This window comes from Athalia rosae, chromosome 2 (genome assembly GCF_917208135.1).
Source record: "Athalia rosae chromosome 2, iyAthRosa1.1, whole genome shotgun sequence".
NCBI classification, from domain to species: Eukaryota; Metazoa; Arthropoda; class Insecta; order Hymenoptera; family Athaliidae; genus Athalia; species Athalia rosae.
In genome coordinates this window covers 6721551-6746233 of record NC_064027.1, presented here as the reverse complement: position 1 = coordinate 6746233, position 24683 = coordinate 6721551, and the positions used below count along the sequence as shown (strand labels likewise).

The window sequence follows — 24683 nt, the reverse complement described above, 5'->3', positions numbered from 1 at the left end:
ACGCCGATGAGCCGGGGGGACGCGAGCGATCGCTCGGCGGGTATATCTGCGGGAGACGTCCGGCGCGTCGCTTTAAGTCGGCACAAGTTTCCTTATAGTCGTCGCGGAATAACGATCTGTAACACATCCTCTGGTAAATGGATAAGTGGATAAGCGTTACGTAACCCGCTGCCGGACCGCCTCGCGTATAGGTGCACCGGGTACGGCCGTACGGGTATAAAGTCGAGTAGTACCTATAACCGAAGCTGCGGCGAACGCGGCGAACGCGGCAACGCACGTTCGCATGGCGCGCCTACGGCTAGTGACATCAGAGTGAAAATGCCGATCATTTCCGCTAACTATCTCTGCCTCCGTCCGACCCGTCCGAGATCCTCCTCTCGTCCTCCGATGCAGGAGTCGCCGTAGCCGCGCAAAGTCCTGCGAGGGCAACCGTCACCCGGTTGTCCGCAATCGAGGCAGTTTGCTCACCTTTAAGCTCCGAACGCGACGTGAAATAAAATCTATGGCTTTGACGTGCGCATCTCAACGATCGGTTTAAAAGCGAACTTATGTATTTATACCTGCGCGGAGCCGAGGAGTAAAATAAATATTACGACCGACGCCGTGGAAAATTGTCCTTTTTCTTTTTCAGATCTTTTTTTTTTTTTTTCTTTTTTTTTTCACGGTGCGCTACGGGAGATAAATGAAAGCTAGGCGATTTCAGAAGCGAGCGAGATTTGTGCGATTGACATTACGCACGTATCGGGGAAAAATAATGGTAAATATCGAGCGGTTCTTGGGTAGAAGTGATATTTTAGAGATTGATTGATAATTCGCGGTGCGAATCGAATTACCACTTTCTCCGAATCGCGGCGCGTTTACTTCCTGTTTTCTTTTTTTTTTTTTTTTTCAACAAACTTGGTCGTATTTTTCAAGAGGTACTTACTTTTCAGGAGAGGAAGATCGTTCATGAATCCACCGTCGTCGACGTTCGTGTTCTGCAATAACACAGAATATTTCTTGATTAGATCGAAGACGTGATATTTTCGAAAAAAAAATTGAATAATGAAATTTTCAAATATCGCATCGTTGGTACTAAAAATGCGGTCGGGTGGGGTTCGATTATACGAGTAACAGACACGACGCACGTAATACAACGTACCTATATACATATGCCGGAAAGTATTCAAATTAAATTCTTCTTGATAATATAAAACGCTACTGTACGGGGTTATAATATCTGGAACAGGGCAGAAAAGGCATGAGATGAGCGCTCCGCCATTTCCCCTTCTCTTTTTAATATGCGCTCACTGACCGATGGTCAAAGACCAGATATATTGAATCTCTCTTACTTTTTTTTTTATCCTCTTTATAAGGTTACGTATCCCGCAAGCTCGATGGAATTCGCGAAAAAGTTGAGATTTTTCCTTAAATATTTCTTCGTATATTACACGTATATTATTCGCATTACAGCCGGTGCAGGGGTTGCGATGTTATACGACGATCGGCATAGCTGTACGAACCATAAGCGGCTTGTTATACATTACAACAAGCGCGCTTATACGTTTTCATTAAGCAGCGAGTTAATTTGTTACACTTAATTATCAGGGCACGCCAAAGTCATTAGCTGTCGTCTCGGGTTTCGACACGGTGGCGAAGTCTGTCTAATTATTATTAATTAGCTTATCGTTCGCCCGCGATAATATTAATAACGAACGGGTTTACCGATTCGTCTTCGCTCGTGTATACGATGTATTATACCTACATCTGCGTGGCGAAGCTTGGATCAAAAGATCCCCACTGCGCGAAACGGGGGAGCGCGGATTTAACAAAAATTGCGGTAATTAGCCCACGCTTCCAGTACACCGAAGTTCGTCTCCCTTCTTATTTTATTTTTTTTTTTTAACCTCCGTCTTTCCACCGTTTTTTATTCTTCGATTGCCGCGCACATGACCATTCCCCCTTTTTTCCTAATGTCCGTTTCTTTCGATACCACTATACACACGTGATCAGCACGTACTCGAGTGCAAAGGAGAATTCCCGGAGGTATTGCAAGAAACAGGCTGTATGAATAATTCTAAACCTGGAGTTAGCGGTGCTAGTAAATAAATAAATAAATAAATAAATAAATAAATAAATAAACAAGTAAACCGCGTGGGGCAGCAAACCTCGCAAATGTAACTACGAAGCTTAAATCATTGCAATGGAAACCCATGCAGACGGTTTAACGGATGTGTATATGAGTATTCGCATAATGTAGGTACAGGGCGACACAAATGTATATGTACGTAATGTAACGAAGGTATGAACCAAACGAAGCTGCGTCACTTGACTGCCATTTTTTTTTTTTTTCAAGTTTTTTTTCCGGTTTCCCAGTTGCATCTATATTACAAGCTTTTGTATTCGATTCTTTCATCCTTCCACCTGCGTTCTGTCTCGTATTCTCAAACCGCTTTCGAATTGTTTCGTCTCAGTAGTCGCGCCCGCGAAAATTCCACCGGGAATACCACAACACGGGTCAACTATGCGCGATTATGGAAAAAGCAAAAAAAAAAAAAAAAAAAGTCACCACGTACATTCGAGAGTCCGGCTCGTGTTTCGAGTTTTGCAAAGGGAAAAATCGTACGACTCTCACATACTTTCGTGGTCCAATTAACGGTTCGTTTTCGTTTTCGAAAAAAAAAAAGAAAGAAAGAAAAAAAGGACAGGAAGTAGAAAATGATGGCGAAAATGGTCACAACCCTAATTCGGTCTGGGGACTAACGAGGCACTCGATAGGATTAGGAGAGCTGCAATGGGTCCGTTTCCAGTTAATTCAAAAAAAAAAATGTCGATCATTGATTGGGCAACAGATGCGGTTTCCACTGTCACTTGATCACGACTTAGGCGCGCGAGCATCTGTGTGCTTTATACAGTTGAGATGAAAAATTAGCAAAACTATGCATCTGGTGCAAAATCGTGGGCGTTTTTCGCTACGACTGATTTCGTTTTCTTTTTCACTCAAACTCCGCGAAATGTGGATGGTCGAGGATAGCTTTTAAATATTATCGGCAAGCCTACAATAGCTGCATATTGAATTACTGTGGGATTTTCTCACACCCGTACAACGTGTACATAACGCGGTTTAAATGTTTTACATAATAATAACGATTCGATCAAGAGTTGGGTTTAATAGATACAACGTACGTTATAAAAGTTCGTATTATATGCTCGCGGAACTATTACCACAGGTATAAATACCCCGCGAAACGTATAATTTTCAATAATAATCACGATAATATAATCGCGCAAATATTTACATACAGGTGAACGGACAGATGAGGAATGATGGTGGACTATCTTACGGATATTAAAAGCGTATATAGGAGCGAAACATGGTCGTGCGTGTGGCCGCGTTTGAAAGAAGGTATACGTATATAGAGAAGTATGTAAAGTTTATAATGGAGTATGTATACCTCACACCTAACCGTGCCTCATACTTTTGAACGGTGTGCCGCGGATCGCTCACGAAGCGATTGTGCATGCTATATTCTTGTCTTTCATTGAATCAAGCTTGAATCGCGTCGTTTCAAGTGAACTTATCACGTTGCACGTGATAAATGACCGACACCGGTCGGAGAGATCCTCGTGTATTCCTGTAACACCGGGCGAAGAAGAAGGAAGGGGGGGAAAAAAAAGACCAAAACGGACTTTATCACTCCTTGAAAAATACGTTCAACAGCGTTGACCGGTTATCCTATCGAATCGCGTCAAAAAATACCGAGCAAATGTTAATTTTCGATAATCACACGCGGATCTCCGATCGACGAGGTAAAAAAAAAAATGAGAAATGAAAAAAAAAAAAGACGAAATCATCGCCGTCGGATTACTAAACTTATTTATTCATAAATTTCGTCAATTGGGTTACCCGCGTCAGTCGAGCGGAGAAGTGACGGATCCATCGGTCCGAGGTGCATTTCTAATCGAATTCATTATACGACGAATTCAATAACTTGCGATGTTTGCCGCGATACGTACGATCGTGTAAGCGTGGCCGTGTGTCGGGACTGGCACCGCTGAGAAGTACGAACATTTTGAAAATAATAAGAAGCGAGGACGTGTGGTTCATCATAATTTAAAATAGATTAGTAAGTTAATTATTATTCGTGAATGACGGTGCCGAAAAATCATCGGCTCGGGCCCCCTCCGATTGTAATTACGCTCTTCTAACCGTCTAAAGATATCTCATAGGAATCCCTTACGCCGGTGCGACGCGCCCGCAACGAAGCCGAGACCGCGACGGACCCGAAAATAGGTCCTATGTAATTTTCCCCCGACTCGCGGTTAGACGGACACCGCGCTCCCATAAGAGAAATGTAATAATGTCGATCTCGTGCCGCGACGCCGTGACCATAATTTTCATGCGTTCACGTGCGCTAATTGACCGCGATCACCGAAACGAGCAAGAATTCCGGAATCCGAGCGGTAGGATTTCAAATTCCTTGAAAAATATTTTAAAACGCTCGGCTTCGCTTCCCGATAATTCCGCCGCGCGTAAGACCCCGAAAAATCGTTATTCACGCGACGCGTGATTCCACACCTCTCCGTTTCTCGGGGTTTCCAGCCGTGCCGCGCGGTACGACGAATATATATATATATTCCGCTTTCTTCTCTTCCCCGTCGCACGATAAATCGTCAGTCGAAAAAACATAATTTCGTTAGACGTCGCGAGAAGCGCAGGGACTACTCGTCGGGAAGCGCGTTTACAAAGGTCCGATAACGAGGAGACCCCCAATATAACCGAGCGCGCTAACAAGATTTGCCTTATAAAATTGGGTCGCTACGGCGAACCTCCGTTTCTACAGATACACGTACGTTCCCACCGTGCTTCCCGGATGTACTTGTAACATATGGTGCGCCCGAGTCCCTTTCGCTACACACGAATGCCCGAAGCAATGTGTGTGGTCTGGATTACCTGTATATGGCTATATATACCCGTGCGTGCGGCAAAATTAACCTCAGGTGCTTTTTGATCCCCTGGGAATAATTGTCACTCGAGATAATTATTAATCACTCCGGTCTGCCGATACATCGACCGTATACGCACACGCGCGCGCCTACGGTCGATGGGCCGGAGATATTGGCAAAAGCCAATTACCAAACGACGCGATGTACCCCGTCCGAAGTGGTAGTTGTAACGTACAACGGGACTTTCCCGATGACAGCGTAAGAAACGAGAGAGAGAAAAAAAAAAAAAAGTAGAAATGAAAAAAAAAACAACAAAATTGAAGACCGAGGATCACCGGCGAAAGAAATGAGATCGAATGGGAAGTCACCCGACGAATATTACACGCGCCGCGTCGAAAAGGGTTATTCGAAAAAGAAAGAGAGAAAGAAAAAAAATGCGTCGAAGAAATCAGCGATTCGAAAAAAGGAGAACACGCGTATCAATCACTGCGGTAATCTAACTCATTATATCGAAAGTTGTGGCGTATAAACGGTGCGATATACTTTTTGCGTCTATTTTCATTCCTTCTTTTTTTTTTTTTTTTTCACCCATTCGTTTATTTTGTCGAATTCGACGAGATTGAATCAAGTTTGCGAGTCGAAGCGGTAAAATTAATAATCGACTATTTTAATATTTCTTACGGCGCTGGTTTATTACCAAACCTCGATAGATCCGTACGAACGTTGTTAACGATCGGTTTTTTTTAACAAATAATAGAAATAATAAAAAATGTTGGGACTACGTACATCATCGCTCACCTGGGGGTCGTCAACGAGGCTGGTGTGTAGAACTAGGTCCGTTTGGTCGAGTCCCGGAGGTGGTAAAAGGGCGTCGGGACGTCTTACGCCACCGTATTCGACACCTCGACCTCCACCTCCGCCACCACCTCCTCCGCTACCTCGACCACCGTCGTAAGGAAACGAGGCGTGCATGTTCGTCTGGAAAAAAAAGAGAATGACAAGGACGGTCGATTAATCCAACGTTCGAAAGAATCTAGTCGTCGTTATTTGGAGAAAGTGTTCGGATCGTTTACGGGGGGGGACATTGGCAAAATGAATTTTTCACGCTCTATATGAAATATCATTATTATACGGGAACAAAACTCTATACATTGAATGTAAATTGAATCGACGAATTATCAATCACATACGCCGTCCGTCGGAGCGGTCTAAACTCTGAAATTAATCGTGAACGTGCGATGCAATTTGACACGGCTGTTGGTTTATCTCGATTAGACCGATCAGGCCTAGCAGCTGATCGGCCAACCGCTCAACCACCGGGAACACAAGGTGTCCCGAAGCACGCACCGTTCCGAACCGGCGTAATGTCAGTTATGTGGCAATAACGATTTCGAGCATTCTTCGGCGTATCCATCGAGTTATAGCTAACAGCCAAGTGAGATTCGATCGAGGCGGGAGTACGTGTTCATCTGCACCGTACGTAGGTAGTCCGCGGGCGTTAATTCTTCGGACGGCGCGCGGCTATTAGGGCAGCCCCACTCGATAAACGGCCCGATTATTTCATCGACGTTGGATTATCGTCAACGTTCGGACGCAATCGTTTCAGGGAGACACGGAGAAACGATCCCTCCGATATCGAAAAATTTAGCGATGGTGAAAAAGAGGTTCGATCTGCCCAATCTATTTCGCCACGCGAAGACGTTGACGAGAAACACGCGTTGGAACGGATCGATCGAAAGTCGATCGGTACAACGTCGATTTAGATCTAGTTAATCTTCATCTTCGTACGGTGCGTTAGAGAGATTGCGTAATTTGAAATGCATGAAATAGAGATCGAATTCCGTGCATTTGCCCGTACACTGTATATACTTACTTACGTACGTACGTAACTGATTAATGCCAATGTTCTCGGCGCGCTGCGCAACTTTGATTGGAACAAGGACGACCGATAGATTTACTCGTGTCGTCCGTTTCTTTCTCAGAGAATTCTAATGACGAAGTACCGATAAAGTACGCGATGCTCTGTGCCAATGTGGATTAATTCACATGTCAACGTCAGCCACGATCCGAACCAGTCGGGGCGATCGAATCTTTAGGTGGAATCGGAATCTCCCGCGCGTTCGCATCTGATTTTGAAACTCCTTTCTTCGAACGCAGATTCCGAAAAGGTGGAAACAAAAGAATAAGAAACATAGAGAATGCAGGAGGATGTGGATATTGTCGACGAACGTTGCTCGACGCTTGTATTCTATCCGATATCCTGAAACGAAAGGTGATCCTTATTAAATAGTCGCGTTACTGGGAGCAGCAGCGGTAGCACGAATACCGGACATTGGCATTTATAGCGATCTGCGGAGGCCGTACAATAAGCGGCAATACCGGCGCATCGAACGTAACGATAAATTTAAATATTCCGATTCCTCCGATAGATGATCGCCATGTGCATCCTCTTAGTGTTACAGTTCCCAGGCAATTATTTCCGTAGAAGAATCCGCGCGCGGGAGTCTCTCCCGCCGTACTCCACATTATCTCAATCTCTACGGTGGTCAGTGCGGCAACGTAGAAGCGTACCGCGGTCGTGGTACAAAGCAGATATCTGTTCAGCTACCAACAATAAACCTGTGAACGACTGCGATCCGCGCGATTTTACCGAGGTGCATCTCATCTTCGAAGAGGAGCGAATGTGTCACTTGCAAAACGAACGCTTCGACGTGCTTGAGTAATCTTCGCGATTACGCGGTGCGCGAAAACCGATTGAATCGCACACTCATGTACGCGTACGGGTCGCTTTCGGGACAAAAGAGACAAAAGCCCGCGTCCGACTAACAACCGTACGATCGATTATCCACGCCATCACTCAATCGCAATTATATTCCTGTATGTATACCTATTTATTCATCGCCTCTAATTTTGGACGTTGTTCGACGATTCGACCGTCGAATCTGACCCCCCCCCCCAAGGAATCGTACGAAATAATCCATCGTCGCGGGTGACTGTTGCCCGCAAACGACGCTCTCGCAAAAAATCGTAAAAATCGACAAACGCTCGAAACTGTTAACACGTCCGCGCGTAACGAAGATTATCAAAAGCGCCGTACGGTCATACCCGGTACCCCAGACGCTATAAGCTTTATGGGAAGATGAACTATGCACCCGAGGACGATGAAACTAGCGGTACCGCTCATACGGCGTCTAATACCACCCGGCACCGGGTCATCCGAGATATGACACGAGAATTTCTATCGTAGAATATGGTATATAGTCGCGGTGTATCCGTTGCCGGAGGATCGAGACGCGCGAGTTTTCCAAGACGATCGTGATCGCAGCCGATCTCGGAAAGGCCTGGCGAACGAGGAATAGGTACGACGATCACCTGCGCGTTCGTATTATAGTTATGTTTAACACGCGTACGTGCGTACGAACGCGTTGTTGCGCGTACATGGAGATATCGCGGTACTAAAGAGGGACTTTTACGGGGCTTACGAACCCAGTCCAGCGAAGGCCGAACTCGAACTCGAACTCGAACTCGCCTCGGAGGGTCAGAGTGCACCGACGACGCGTAAGACGATCTGACCTGTTTGCCGGACGGCCAGGGAAGAACGGAGGAATCGTTCACTACCGGGTTTCTCGCGGCTTCGCGGACTGCTCCCGTGTTTCTGTTGCCGTTGCCGTTGCCGTTGCCGTTGCCGCGATGCTTACCGTGGCTATAATTAACGACTCGACTTTACCTTTCGTCTCAACCTTTTAATAATTGCTCGGCAAATCGCTCCGCGCCAAAGAGGCCGATCCACAGCGATACGGTTACATACACCGACAAGCGGCACTTAATCATTTCATCTAGCCGTTGCCACGTTCACGCAATTACACGAGGTGGTTCAGGTCCGTCGCGGATTACCCCCAGGGAATCCGCGAAAACGAAAAAGAAAACAGACGCGGAACGGGAGAAACTGCAACAAGTTTCACGGTGAGGTGATTCATGGGTGACGACGAACCGGATTCAAAATCTGTGAAAATCCCGATGGCGTATCGCGCTCCCGTGCTTCGAAAGTTTCGATCGTAAACGGTTCTGGGCGCGAACGTCGAGTTATTATTCCTGCAGCGCGAATGCCCCGGCGTGTATTACTTTCTGGAAATATAGTGGCACTACGTCTTCGGAGGGAGAATTACGTTACCCCAGTGCAGAAGCTGTAAAGTCTATTTTCAGTGTAAAATTAGAGTCTGATGACTTGCGATACGAAGGAAGTGACGGTAAGTGCCTTGGCGATAGTTTTGATTTATACCAATAGAGGTTGAACTCGTCCCTTCGGGGCGTTACGCACACCGAGGACGGCGTGTTACGAATATTACGGCGGGCGCGTATCGCCGGTAGCAGTTTGCACGGTCTAGCTGTAGGAGGAACGAAAAGAAAGAAAGAAAAAAAAAAAGAAAAAAAAAAAAGACGGAAAAATACAATGCGAGACGCGGCTCTTTTCAGGTTGCGTTGGCTATTAAACGAATCATTTACGAAGAAGGACGAAAGATACGTACAAACGCAATTTGCAACAGAAACGAGGTTCGTATATATATAAGATCACGTCGCCGCTGCCGTTCGCTGCATCTTTGGGTACATATGTATGTACACGTCAAAATGTACCCACCTATAATAACGCGTATCGCACGGACGACACGGTAAAACGTCGCCGATATGAAACGAGACAAGAGTTAAAAGAGACCCAATTCCCACAGTGGAGTTTTTTTTACGATTCAACCTGACGATAGTGCGACGATGCTGCAGTGGGGAATATTTTCTTTTTTCGTACTTTGCACGCGGGTAGTTTTAGCGAGCGTATTATACATGTACGTTTATTCGTCATGCTACGTGACTCGAACGGTGCAATTGCCTCTTGCGAATAGGCGAGCGTAGTTGGAGAAGGATTCGATGAAACGTTGACTGAAAAATTTCTACGATTCCCGCAGAAAATTGAGTCACGCCCCCGTTTACTTGAACTTCGGCGTTGATCGCACTTCGTTGGAAACGGTTGACATTGTTCCTTCGGGTTCTAGGGTCACGGGTTGGGTCGGGGAAAAACGTCGTCCGTTTGTTATTCCGTTTCTGAGAAGTTTGCTGATTTTTATTCGCGATAAAGCGGTAATAGGTATAACCGGAAACGAAGGAGATACTTCGAGGACTGCGTTCCGCGATACGAGCGGTGGGTAATTGAGTGCTGCGGGAGCCTAACTTAAGCTGAGAAAGTTTTCTAAGAACTAAAACGCGAGTTACGTTCAGAATTTTAATCACAACGACCGCGGCGAGCGAAGGAAAAGCAACGTAGATTTGGGCCAACTCGCGGTTATATACGTATACATACGCGAGTGCAATTCAACTTTGCGGTAGACGTACCGTACATCAAGTTACCACGTTTGCAAACGCGCGCGGCTTCCCGATGAAATACCTTCGCTTTAAATCCTTACTCTCTTTTTTTTTTCATTCTCCTCTTTCCGTTTTTATTCGAGATGGTCACATCGCGCAACGCGAACGCGAGCGTTGAAGCTACGACAGGTGAAATTTCAACGATTCGCTCTCCAGATTAAGCGTCATGCTTTATTACGCGGTTTCGCCGTTTCCATTCTTATCACACCGCTTCTTTTTCCACGGAATTCCGCGGAGCGGGCTACGCCTTCCGCCTCCGCGTGCTCGCGATATGACGTGGACCACGAAAGGTGGTGACCCACTGCCTCGTTGGGTTCAAAAAGTTCAGATTGATAAGCCCTTGCGCTAGCCGCTGTTATACCTCTGCCGCCGCCGCCGCCGACTTCTTCTTTCACACCGTCGTCGCGTCGCGTCGCCCCGCGTCTCCGCGCGGTACGGATCGTCCGCAGAATCTTACCGGGGCAACTTTTTGCACTTCGCTATTGCGGCGGCAGCAACTTCTCTCCGCTACTTCGCTTATACCTCCGCGTATACCGCGGGGCGGGCAGCACAGAGGAGGATCTGTACGACGCGAGGATGAAGTTCCTCGGAAACATCTTCGTCAGTGATTCTTTGAAACGTCGCCTCGCGATCCCCAACATATAATAAGTAACTCAATTAGCGATCGAGGGGATCGAGCCTCGAATGACGATCATTTTTACAAACGTACGCTTCTCGAAGCCTGGCGATCGATCCGTCGAAAAAGAATTCACGAGGATGAAAGAAATTTTCTGAAACCAAGTTCGGTACAAAATACTTCGCTCGCAGTAGAACGCATGCCGATAAATCGGTATTGCAACATTTAACAGTATCGCAGCTGAACCTACGGTGGTTGTTTCTATAATGGAACCGGTCTGCGTGTGCGCTGTTTCACAGTTCTTACAAAGATAATATATCATAGAGCGGTGGGTACGTGTTCGAGAAATGCAGCCTGCGCACAGGCGGTTAGCTCAGATATTATATATATATATATAATATCTGTATACGACGAGGTTCAAACTTATCGCTCGTTTATGCGTTTAGGATGCGTAAACACGTTGCGTACGGGGGTGCGTAATATTCCGAATCCTGTACAATTCCCTTCGCCGCAGGACGTCGCCGCGTCGCGGCCGTATAAAACTTCGTCCCGAATCCGAAGGATTTCGTGAGTTTCCTGCACGCGCGCGGTGCGCACGAATTCGATCGAGGAAATGCACCGCATGGGAACTCCGCGGGTTCGGCGGTCGGTATTTCGAGCGACGATCGTACGGAAACGCGCTCTGATAACCATACCCACTAATTTCGTTCAATGAATAAATACGGTTACGCTCGGTTATGTTCAGTTCGAAGTTTGATTGGATTTCATTCCCGGCGTGTAGACGATGACTTTCACGCTGTAAAAAAAAAAAAAAGAAGTCATGCGCGCGGCGTCGCCGGTTCGAGCGGCGGCTAATGAACGAACAAACGAATCTACTAACTGGAGGATCGGCGATGAGCGAACGAATTGCGTCTTTCCCATGGTGATAGTTATAAATTGGCGTTACCGGGTATTAGTGGAATTAAACGCGCTTATAACAGTCGTCGCGACGCGTATGCATGTACACGCGGTGGTAATACGCTACTAATGAGATGAAATGTGATCGCCTTTCTCTTGTTAAACGCGCGCGCTCACCTCTACGCAATGAAATCGCGTTTATCCGGAATTTTTACCTCCTACCTTTACCCGTTGGCGATGAACTTATAAATATATATATATATATATATACATATATATATATATCCATATACATATAGGTATTAGGTATACGCCAACTCCTCACGTATACACCATTTACGCGAGTTAATCGCGAGGAGGTAGGTTACCCTAGGACAGGTACGTTCCTTATCTAGATCAAACTAATTTAATCGCAGCTTCCGTCATCCTCGTCGAGAAAATCAACCGACAAAAAAGAAACGCACAGGACTTTTGACGTTCGTCGACCGGCTCGTATATACGACGACTCGACGCTGCTGATCGCCGCACCGCCGTACGGACGGATACGTATTATAGTTTTCTCTTATACAAATCGAGACCTCGATGCTTGTTTTTTTTTTTTTTTTTGTCACTACTTTCGAGCAGAACTGCACGAAATTTCATCCTTTTCGCCTATCGGAGTCGCTTCGATTACCGTGGATGTGTTCGGTATGAATAAATTCTAGATATAATACACGTGTACTTTTTCGATGCTTTTTTTGTCCGTAGTCTGGCAGGGGACGTGCGAAGAGTACGTGGAGTACCATAAGGAAGAAGTTTGCGATTCTGATGAGATCAGTGATGTATCGCGTCCATATCCCGGGCTCTGTATCCACCGCGCGCGACATTCATGCGCCAGCGAAATGTCTTTCTTCGTCTCGGAATTTTCTGACTCACGACGTATCGCGCGAAAAGCTAGACAAGTTTCTACCGTACTTTCCCTTCCTCTCTTCCCTCCGATCTCGTCATAATTTTTTTTTCTCTCTTCTCATCCGACGTATCGAACGGGTGAAACAAATCAAACGCGTCTTTGAAAATTCACCCGAGTGAAATCGAGACCCGAACAAAATCGCCGACCCCGCGGTAAGTCGACCGCAATCGAGGTGAAAAACGGTTTTGTTGTCCCGTTCTGACAATAAAACTCCAAAGAAGATCGCGCGAACCAAGTCCGGATGATCCCTCGCGTAGTCCACAAACGGACGTACGTACGTACGGCTTAACTTAACTCCAAACTCCGAACCGGGTGCACGAGGAGGCACAATAACCCGGAATTCCCCGCTCTAAATACCCGGTTAAAAATGCCGTCACGTCAGAAATGCCAGGCGTTTGGGCGTATATGAGGTGGTTTCGTTGTACATCGTGCATCCAGATACCGTGGCGCGATTGCAGTTGGACCGGATCAACTGGGGCGTGTAATGCGGGGGTCTTTAGGATCGCGGGCATTGAAGGGGCCAAAAAAAGGGAGCGAGCGGAGATGAATTTGCAGGGGTAGTGGTGCCGGTCGGGATAGGGTGAACGGGCTACGTTTTACTGGGTGGTCCTGCAGGAGGCCACTCAGCTGATTATTAGCATTGTGATATCGACTGCAACCCCCCTATGTCACGACAGCGGCAACGCGACCGTACAACATTTGCCGTAGAGAGTATTTCTGATTTAATAGCGAGTGGATGAACGTTTTCAATACCATTTATACGCTCCTTTGACGAGCTTCAAGATTTCCAGGCTTCTACGATATCGATTTCGCGATTGTAAAAAATAAAAAGAAAAAAAATAGGAGAGAGAGAGAGAGAGATGAAGAAAATGCAGCGAACGGTAAGCGATCAATCGACGGTCAATCGATGTCCCGTCGAGAATGGACAGAGGACATTTCATCCGTTCGGAGGATCGCGCCGGTACGTTCATCTTATTATACGGAGTAAAAACGAACGAATTAATCGGAGAAAATTGCTGAACGCTTGGTGCAATGCCCATAGGAATTATCGGGCTAGGTATATATATACGTATATACGTGGGTACGGACTACATAACGCGGGTCGTCCGATGGCAGAGTATGAAGACCCTTCCTTTCTTCCTTCCTTCCTTCCATCTATCTTGTCTTGAGCTCGGCAATTCTTGGCATATTTGCCTCAAAGCTCACCCGCAAGGCATCCGCCTCAAGGGAATGTCGAAGGTCTAACCGAATCTTAATAAGTAAATTACTCTACACCCTCGCTGATACGTAGGAAACAAAACTTGAACTCTGTACCGACTCGCAGGTTCGGTAACGTCCGGAGAAGAGAGAGAGGGATCCGTATCCCGGTTCGTATTACCCCCCCGCCGCCGCTTTTATTGAAAATCAAATTAACCGAATTCTTCCGCATTCGCGTCCGAAGAAGACGCAGAGGCGATCGCCGATTAATCCTCACCGGGCTTCAGCGTAGGTATTTACGCGCGCGTACACAACCGCGCGTAATGAAAATCCGATGGCAGCCGATCCGTTTCAAGCGTGCAAAAAAAGGATAATAAAAATGAAAAGTAAAGAGAAATTATACACGCGTCGATGCGCACCGCGAGGTAGTTAACCCGCTAACTATACGAAGGGATATAAATCTTCGAAAGGCTAAAGTAAAGAAAAGGAGAGGAGAGGAGAGGAGAGGGAAAGAGAGAAAAATAAAAGGAAGAAAAATATCAACTTGCGAGTTGCCTTTACGATTTTTCTTGACATCTATAGTACCGCGGCGGTAAATTAAAATTTCAACATTTACAACCATGATTTACGAACGAAATGGTCATACAATGACGTTTGAAACGCGGTATTTTAGTTCTTTCAACAATTAAGCACACGCGTCAAAAGACACCGCGATTGCGAATTCATTGAATTTCCGTTACGCTATAATTTTTTCCACCCCCTTTTTAAAGTAACGAAGACGAGGAAACCGTCCCCTGGCTTCGGCGGTCTTCGACGAAAACTCGCTATACGAGGCGGAGATAAGACGGCTCATTGTCAAAAGTTGACGTGCGGGAAGACACAACACTGCATAGTTGGTTAACTTCCAGTGACGAACTATTCGAGACTGCAGCGTTCCTGTGCCCGACCACCCCCCAGGCTCTCGTGGTTTTCCAAAGACTTCATCGCCATAAAGAGCTCCGCAGCGGACCGACCCACGGAATCGCGTTACCGAACCCAAACTCCGAGCTAATCCTCCCCAAAATTTCTGTAATAAGTGTGCTCGTATTTCGAAAAAAGAATTCACACTAAATTCCGAGAAACGTGACGCCATTGTTCGAAAATTTTCGACACCGTAATTCCGGCATTTCGCGTAACGCCGATACGTGTTCTCGTACGCCGTGACGTAATTGGGGTGATTTAAATTTCCATTTTTTCTTTCCTTTTCTTTATTCTTTTCGCCTTTTTCGCTCGTGAAAGCCAAGCCACTCGACGCGGGCCCCTATTATTATATCGGGAACAGAAAGCGAGAGGAACATCCGAAGATACGAGGGGGGGAACAAAGAGAGAAAATACAGGCGAGTGTCGAGTCCCCGTGAAAGTTTCGGACGTTCTGTTCCCGTGTGTTCCGATGGACAATGGGTGGAGCGAATCTCGCCGGCCAAGATTTTTCACCCGGCACCCGAACGCTCGCTATTTTTTCATACCGTCTTCCATCTCGTACACCTTGGAACCAATCGACGTACGACGTTGCGTCTGCGCTCACACGAGGCGAACTTCACCGAGAATTTGAGGTACGCGAAAGGCAGCTGGCGTAGTTAAAATCACGGTACACGTGTACGGAACGCTGCTATTGTACACGTGTATATACGTATATCTAATGTTCGAATAATCTATGCCCCCTCGTAGAAACTCGAGTATATTCAATTGTAGAAACAAATCTAGCGAAGCTATCAGGGTACTCGATCCCGACCAATCCGATGTCGTATGATTGATCTGGCCAGTGGTACGTGACTTCGATCTTTCGAACGTTGGGTACCTATACAAGTTAGCTGTACGATATACACGTGCACACGTGTACACACTAAGGTCGATAATTTTGCGAGATAATTTGGCAAGAAACTCGAGCGATTACTGGTGCGAAATTTCGAGACGGTGTATTCAATTTCGGAAATTGTTCGAGTTACGCGATTACGAGCTTCGGTTCGGCGTTGATGAAACTTGTACGTTGCTCACACGTCTGATTAAAGATATGCTGATTTCTTTTTCTTTTCTTTTTTTTTTTTTTCGTTGTTTCGCTTCGCGAGATAAAGCTGTTTTATAATTTTTGAATGAAATGAGAAGAAGGTGGAAGTACCTGGTCTAGGAGAGAAGCGGTGGATGGAGAATAGGCGGTGAGTAACGCTTTGCCAACAACGGTAAACCCGGTACTCGTCACAATAAAATATGGAAATGTGACATTTGGCCCTCTCGTCTCTCTAGTGACTAGCGTCTCATGCCTCCTCCCACCTCGTCACGGGGCGAATCACGTATGCTAATAAATCTTAGACACGAGAAACGCAAGCCGAATAGAGGAGGAAGTAAGAAAAAGAAAACGGACCGAAATAAAAAAATCAAAAAGAAAAAAAAAAAAACAAATCTTAAAACAACGAAAAAAGTCGACTGAAAAGCAACGAAAGAATAAAAAAAAAAAACGAACAACGACTCGTAATAGGTAACGAAACGAGTAACCAGGTTTCGTTACATCTCCTACAACTTCCTACACAGATAACCCTATAACTTCACCATCTCTGACCCCGCGAAAGAGAGCCGAATAATATTTTTCATACGCCGCTGTAACCGAAATGTCACCGCGCGTACCGCCAAAGAAATCCAAATCTTTTTTATTTCATTTTCTGTTTTCATCTCGTCTCGTGATTTCTTATACTTTCTACGGGCCAAAAATTAATGCGCGAGGAGCGTTTTTTATTTTCATTTTTTTCCTGGGTTTTCGAAGATTTAACGCGAGAGATGACTTCGAGATAGGCACGGGCGGACTCCGTTTCGTACGAATAACGTTGAGATAACGTAGTTCGTATTTGACACCCTGTAAGTCCGAGAGCGTTTAGTCGGACAGGCAAAGTAGTCGGATGGAAAGGTGTGTAAATATCACGACAGGGGTCCGAAGTCACCTTCTCGGGGAGCCTCACGATTGGGATCAATGATGTCACGGAGAAACTTATTGGCTTCGATCTGTCTGATCGATCGATACCACCGACTATTACCCGAGGATATATACCCCGTCTGTATACACGTATACGTATACCTGTTCGATGGCACAAAAGTCTAAGTAGGGATAATGCTCTGTAGATAATGTACGTAACTACGGCTACACCATTGTAATGAGGTAGCACGCTGTGCACGTGACCGGATCTGAATCTTAAGCCGAGTTCGGAACGCGCTTCTACGGATCCACGTACATACACCCGTGCCACGTGTGTATACCTGTACACGCATACCGTAATTGAACCACAATGGACTCTCGAAGAGCGAAGGGGGAAAATGAAACAAAAAAGGAGACGATATCTGCGGAGAATTTCTTCAGGTACAGATTCCATGTGGTAAAATGAACGAGTGTGCGGGAAAAAGTAACTCGCACCCAATTCTCGTATCCGGGCTTCCGAATGAAAAACCTGAAAAGCGCACGAATCGAATGTACGTCAAAACTTACCACATGTATGCCCTCGGCGTCCCTTCTGAGGTCACCGCTTCTTTGGCCGGCCGTAACCGCGGCCGACAGTTGGTTATAGTGATGTTGATGAAGAGTGTTCAGCGTTTGGGCGTACGGATCGCTGACGAGATAGTCGAGGTGTTGGGGTTGTCCGAGACCGGGATGTTGGGGGCTGGCGGGAGCGTGATGGTGCGAAGGAAAAGGTGGAGGAAAATACGGCGGTTGGAAATCCGAGGCGGTCGGAAGCGACGCGCCACCGTGATGCGGCATGCCGCCCCCGTTGCCGTTACCCCTGTGACCGTGGTGATGCGCCCCGGAGTAAGGCGACGAATTACCACCGCTGAGGGATGAAATTCCTCCATGTCCCGTCAGCCGGTCCTGAAAAATAACACAACAGAAGATATCAAACATACGCATCTCCGATAAATGATTTTCTCAAATGATTAAATCGCGTTACACGCGTTCGCTCTATTTCCGTACAGCTTCTGTCCTCTTTCGTTACGCACGTCGATTATTGTTATACATCGTAACGATCATTACCGCGTCGAATACGCATCGCGAAATCTCTCATCCGTTACTCCCAACCCCTGCAGGGTGGTCCGGCTTATGCGAAGTGTTACGAGCGACTCGCCGCTTCATTTTTTATATCGTGTTGTTGTTCTTGTTGTTGTTTTTCTTATTTCATTTTATTTTATTTTTTTTTATTTTTTACTTATTATTCATATAATGGTACGTCGTGTACATGCACGTAACATAAGAAACTGCCGGCGGTTTAAGAAGAGGTAAGAAAAGATGGCACGTTAATAGCTCCGTAAATTTATTCGGTCATCTTTCTCGTTTCCGAGTAAGAACCCAGCCCATATAGGTATGAATAAGAGGTAATTTCGGAGGAATTGCAAGCGCTATTAACCGGGCAGTGGTCGGTCATAGTTGACATGGTTTTTGCTCCGTGTAGATCGACGGAGAATTAAACGAAAAAACGAAACAGACTTTTTTTCGCGTTGCTCTTTTTTTTTTTTCGTTTTTTTTTTCTTTCGTTCTCTTCCTACGTACAAACCGCACGAACGGCAACGTCGATTAATCACCGCAATTATATTAATCTCATCGTGAAATTGAGATCATGAAGTTACAGTGTCATCGCATTACTCGGTGAAATAATTGTCAACCGACAAAGCCTGCACCTTTTCCTCCTTATATTCAATCCGCGGCAGGTACGCGCCAATAATTCTCGCTTTCTTGCAGACTTTCTCGCATGCCCCTCGTAATGATATCGAAGAGACACACAAAAGGCACGATTCGTTACGGACCGAATCAAAAATCAGCGAGCTAATATATCGACAATTTACCAATGACAATCCGATGGTGAAAAAAAAAAAACATATATATTTATGTATACCTATACATTCGGCACTCGACGATGATTCTCGAAGCAGAATAAAAAAGAATCTCGCATGCGTAAAGTGAGAATTCTAGGTCATCGCGTGAAATTGATAAAAGGACCACGTCAAAAAAAAAACAAAAAAAACGAAGGAATAAAGAGAAAAAAAACAAGGTACTGCAAACAATGACGAGGAGTCGGTATAATTTTCACGCCATGTGTACAGTTACAATAAACTAATGCAGGGGAATTCACAGTAAAATTGGCCAATCCCATGGCGCGTTCAGACTCCGTTAGAATAGTAATTATATTATGACAGGTCCCGTACACGACTAGCCGCGCAGCGTACAGCTCCGCGAAGGGGAAGAATTAATGTTGCCATGATTGCCAAAGGCCAAAAGTAAAGGTATATAGAAATACGTACGTGTGCGCGTACGTAGCGCGCGACGATACGCGAAAGAGTTAGGCGTACAAAAAGAGAGGTGGCCGATCCCGCGACCGCGAACGACGTGCAAGAAGGGAGCGCAAGACGCACGTGTGTATAAACGCGTACATGCCACAAATCGACCTACTATGACGTCCCGAAGCTCGGCAACGGCAGCGGCGGCGGCGATTGGATCTTTGCGTGTCGATGCAGAGAGTTGCGTAAGTCCGGACACCGTGCGTAAACTATAGGCCACGGAGTATAAGAAATCAATCACCAAAGCCTAGTTCCTCAAGCGGAGACTGACGGTGTACGTCGGATCGCCGGAGAGATGGAATTCAATCGTGTACCAGGCGCATAACGTGTGTGCGCCTCGACTACAAGAAGTCCGATCGAATCTCGCGAACTCCGCTTACCGAGTCTCTCCGTTTCGACGGAACTTTTACCCCTCTGTTCGTAGACGAGCGACGTATCGTCCCCCCCTTTATCGTTGTTTCGTCGATTTATTTTCGACTCGTAATTGCGTATACCTGGGCAGTTGTTCGGATGTAAGGTCGCCCCCAAGGCGACGTTCCCGAGTGCAAGGATCGCCCGGGGTTGGATCGCACCGTGTATCCGATGAGAATGAATCATGCGAACTATGCAAATATCGGTTTGCAGTATCGGCCGTTGGAATGGAAACCGGCGGTGTGACCCCGGTGCGAAAGATGTCGAGATAGATAGCCGAGCGGCGGTCACAGTAGAGATATAAAATCGTCCGCGCGCGAGAGATAAGACTAGATAAGTTGTTATTACGAGTGATGAAGTGATACAGGAAGACGGTCGAGTTGCCGGAGGACTTTGGAGCAATCATCCCGCGGGCTGGACTCGATCGAGAATCATTCATAAATCGCGGTCTTTAGGCCCGAGGCGAGACCGCGGGAACGCGGTGCCCCGACGATTAGCGCCGAGAGTCCTGCCTGGAATTTCACCGCGATTAAACGATATTCCGCGACGATCGTCTCCCCGCGACGATCGGAAGAGGCACCTTCGTACGCGCTACGGAGACGAACGCGAACGAACGCGAGGAAAAAATCCTCGAAGACGGAAGCAGGAAGAGGCGGAGAAGAAATCACCTCTGCAAAAATGTCCGTCCCCATCTAACCTGTCGACGAAATCTTTTAATTGGTCGTTAAGTCCCGTTACTCGAACCCGCGGTATCCAGGTTACACTTATACCCTTCGAACGAGACGCGTCACGAGTTAACTACTACCGAAACGATTCGGGGTGTATTTCTTACGCGCGCTCTTGGCCGCATACCCGACCCGACGTAACGCCGTTTCGCACATTCGGAAGCGAAACATTTTTCGCAGACCCAATTGCGCGGGGAATGCCGGCATACTTACAAATCCGCAACGAACTCCTCGCGAATTCCGTTCGACGTTGGAATTTCATTTTTTCTTTCAACGGCAGCACGAGTCAATGGCGATTCGTTGGGTCATCGGAAGCGAACGCGGCGGCGCGGCGCGGCGTGGGGAATACGAAGTGGGTTTTTCTTCGTTCCTTTTTCCCCCCACGTTTTTCTCGATCGGTATTCCATCTTTTTCGTTCGCGACTCGCTCAAATTACTTTTCATCGAGCCGAACTGGTTTTTTTTACGACGTTATTCTGCATACCCCGCCGTATAACAAGTACTCGAGCTGACTGTATAAACGGCGCACAGTATATGGAATAATGATAATTTCATAAAGGGGGAATTCCGAGGTACCGATTTCGTTCGAAAATTATCGACGATCTGGTGGACATGTCGAAGAATATCGGCCCGTTGAAAAGTTAGTTATAGGGTTCGTCATCATCCCTCGTTTATCACTCGACGATCGTCCCGTGACACCGCACCGTGTTACGTACGAGTACATGTAACGTACACGTCGCATGTTAAAAATTCCCGAAAATCCCTCCGGGGCGTAATTCGGTATACAGTTACAATATAGTCGTACCCACGCTCATTTATTAAACTGCACCAGTTTTACTCGAGGAGATTATAATAATCGGCGAAGCCGCTAACGCTGTACGATAGTTACCGTTCAACGTGTAACGCGGCGGACTCTACCTACCTACCTACCTACCCACCTACAGCGGGTAGATATAATTTCGTCGAAAGAGGCGATCAACTAATGCAGATATACTATATAAAGGTGAAACGGAGGCGCGCGAGTGTCCGAAAGACAATGAAAAATGTTGACAGATGTCCCCCGTTGTTACGACGCGTTAAAATAAATTGCGGGGACTCCTTACGCCGCGGGTGAAGCTGTAAGAACTGCTGCAGATATCGGATGTTGAGGAGAGACAATGGAATTGTCCTCTTATAGACAAGGAGCGCGTTGCGCGCGGGCTTTTATAATCGTCGGATCTGACCATCTCGGGTGTTTGTTAGACAGATGTATCTTGGATAACAGTATATAACCGTCAGATATCGGAAGAGACGTCTTAGTTTAGCCGAGTGCTACGTACGTCTGCGGGATGCATCCACGTACGTACATACATGTACACGGGGTCCGCCGATAATCCCGGAGAACGTGGAAGCGGCCTCCGCAGAGGAACTTTGAAAGCTTTACCATCTGCAACGTACCGTATGGTATATGGTACCTCTTTATTCTATGCGTACATACACGAAGCCGTTCCTGGATCCCGATACGATCTGATGACGTTTTACGCGGTCCAAGGGACTCCCTGCGACAACTTCCCGCGGCTATCCGTCGATTCCATCTTTTAAACCGAGCTTCTCTTAAACTTCCAGGGAGAGAGAGAGAGAGAAAGAGATTGGTTGCATTTCTACACCTACCGTATACCTGACGGCGTCCCTTAACGCCCTGGCCAAACGGTGTGTTACAATGGTCCACCTTTCATAGTAATAAATATAGATTTTATTTTCGCGTCGCGAGATAAAATTTTCATATCGCCTATTCCGACTCTAATTTCGGTGATTTATTATCATTATCGCGTCAAGCAGCCGCTGACAAAAGTACATCGATGAGTCGAGGAATAAAATACGTGGCTAATAGAAGCCCGTTATAGAAAGTATATTGGCTAATTAGTCGAGGTGGTTCGGAACGAGCCCGTTAATTATTTGTCTGGTGTGGGGTTAAGAGGTAAGGTTTTCCGTTACGAAAGTTTAGAAATCGCTTCCGAAAGCAAAGCGTAACTATACATATATATATATATGCCTGCATTCTCTTGTGAAATAATAAATGTTTACCCAGTCACGGAGTAGCTATACATACACATGATTTCGAGTATGCACTTGAAATAGAATTAAACTCGACGGTTCAAAACAGTGTCGACGGGAGATTTTCAGACCCTTCTGCAAAGGCCTTTGTCTCATCCGACAGACCCGATGATAAAATACCGTTGGGTATAAAAAGTTTTGATTTCCAACCGGACATTATACGCTCCCAGCCGGGACGTTCCGTATCTCAAGAGAAGTTTAGTAGACAGTTATCGTATACGTTTCGCGATGGTACGTAGGTACCATTTGTTTGGCGGACAATGTCCCGATGTTGCTGTGTAACTGTAGGGTGATGATGCGTCTTTTAGAATGTTCGTAGAACGTCGATGTACAGCTACGAATGTCCTGCATATTTACCGATACGGCGGACGGTGGACATGACAGTCACTGGCGAGTTTTCTCAGATATTTATCGATATTTTCTCCAATTGCAAATCAAGAACGAGACGGTCGATGTGGTATTATGAGTATGTGGGTATCGAGCATTTTCCAAGAACCGCTGCAAATCTTTTACAAATAAAGAGATACCGTGCGCCGCTTCTTGTTTCGAAGGTTACCTCCTCTACCGAAGGGGGTCGATTATTCCACGCTTCGTTTTTTAGTTTTTTTTATTATTTGTTTATTTTTTTCATTTTTTTTTTTTTTTCTTTGCCTTCATCATTTACTGACTTGACAGAAAAACGGATGACTGTCGGTCGGGAAATAGCCGTACGTTATGCATCGCGCGATGCTGAAGCGGAAAGTAGCAATTATAATCGATTATAAGCCGCTGCCGTCGCTGCTGCTGCTGCTGCTGCTGCTGCAGCAGCATCGACGATTGCGATTTTGAATAAATGCTAATCAAGCTACAGTCAAAGTATCCCCGACAAATAGATGACCGCACTGTAATAATATGTACGATGATTCTCAAAGGTTGTACCTCGACCTCGATGACCGTTGTCATATCGACATGGGGGGCGTAACAGAGGGCCAGTTTATCGGCAATTGGCGCCTCTGAACGCGGCGGAAACACCCCAAGGACCTCCAGTTTGCCGGTTTGGATCGAGGAGGCCTCTTTGGCCACCTCCTCGAAGAACACGACACTCTGATCACCCTCCAACTTTGGGTATAATGGCACTTAACTCACCAAAACACAATATTTCAACACGCACTGCATCACAGACTCTCCTTTATTTTTTCTCTCCTTATTTTCCTTGTTTTTTTTCTAACGAATAAAAAGCTCGTACGTGTGTACGTACGTACGTACGAAGGACTCGCGGTAGCGACGAATCGCGTATCGAATCACCAGCGTTACGGATAATGGAAAAAACGAACAACGTTTTTATGTTACATTTTTAATTCGGCAGTCCAGTCGTATGCAATTTATCACGTTGATGTTTATTATCCTTGATCACCTCGTCGCTCACTTTTTGTCGAACCTTTTTAACCGCGCGATCCCGAATTCGCTTTTATTTTTACCTCCTCTCTCGTAGCACCGCGCAAATTTTTATTGCGCAGGGTGCAGTTTGCGACGGGGGTCGCGGTAATTTCTCGAGGTCCGATTTCACCGTGTCAATTCGAGGAGCTTTGAAGAATCGAGGAGGACAGCGCTCGCCGATGAGCTCGAGCACCTTTTACGACCGTTAATGTTATACAATTCAAGTATCGGTACTTCGAATTTCATTGATCGTAAATCTCGAACGGGACGAAGAAATCGACTAGAATTATTCATACCATATCTTCGACATAGTTATAATGTACCGATGCATAGCTCAGGTAGGGGGGTATCACGTGCTCGGCGTCACGTCAATGGGAAAAAAATGACGACGAGAAAAAAGAATATCAATGAAATACTAGAAGCAGGTTTTCTCGTCAACGGATTACCTTGTCCCGCTAAGTGAAATCGAAGGAAATAGAAAAAAAAAAAAAAACAATATGCAGTTTTCCTTGTAAATTGCGTTATACCGACATGGACTAGAAGAGACTCCTACGCGTGGAGTGTCACAAACGACGACGACGTGCGATAGAAAATTTCGTCGGAAAACGACTTTTTTAAAAACGGTAAAAAAACGTCTCCCTCGTTCCCGGACTCCGTCTCCGTCTTTCGTAGAGTATTTTCCGTATACTTGTCAGCGA

General features: G+C 46.2%; 1 protein-coding gene across 3 annotated transcripts in view; it reads right to left on the bottom strand.

The window, feature by feature from the left end:
- LOC105684677 (transcription factor AP-2-epsilon) overlaps window positions 1-24683 on the bottom strand; it is a 90236-nt gene that overhangs the window by 36264 nt on the left and 29289 nt on the right. For 2 of the 3 annotated variants that reach the window (XM_012398231.3, XM_048650975.1), the window contains exons 2-4: window positions 17503-17880; window positions 5713-5904; window positions 926-977 (exon numbers count right to left, since the gene is read on the bottom strand). In XM_012398231.3, coding sequence (XP_012253654.3) covers window positions 926-977; window positions 5713-5904; window positions 17503-17880 — 622 coding nt within the window. The remainder of the gene's footprint in view (window positions 1-925; window positions 978-5712; window positions 5905-17502; window positions 17881-24683) is intronic. The other variant, XM_020851585.2, reaches the window with a different exon arrangement.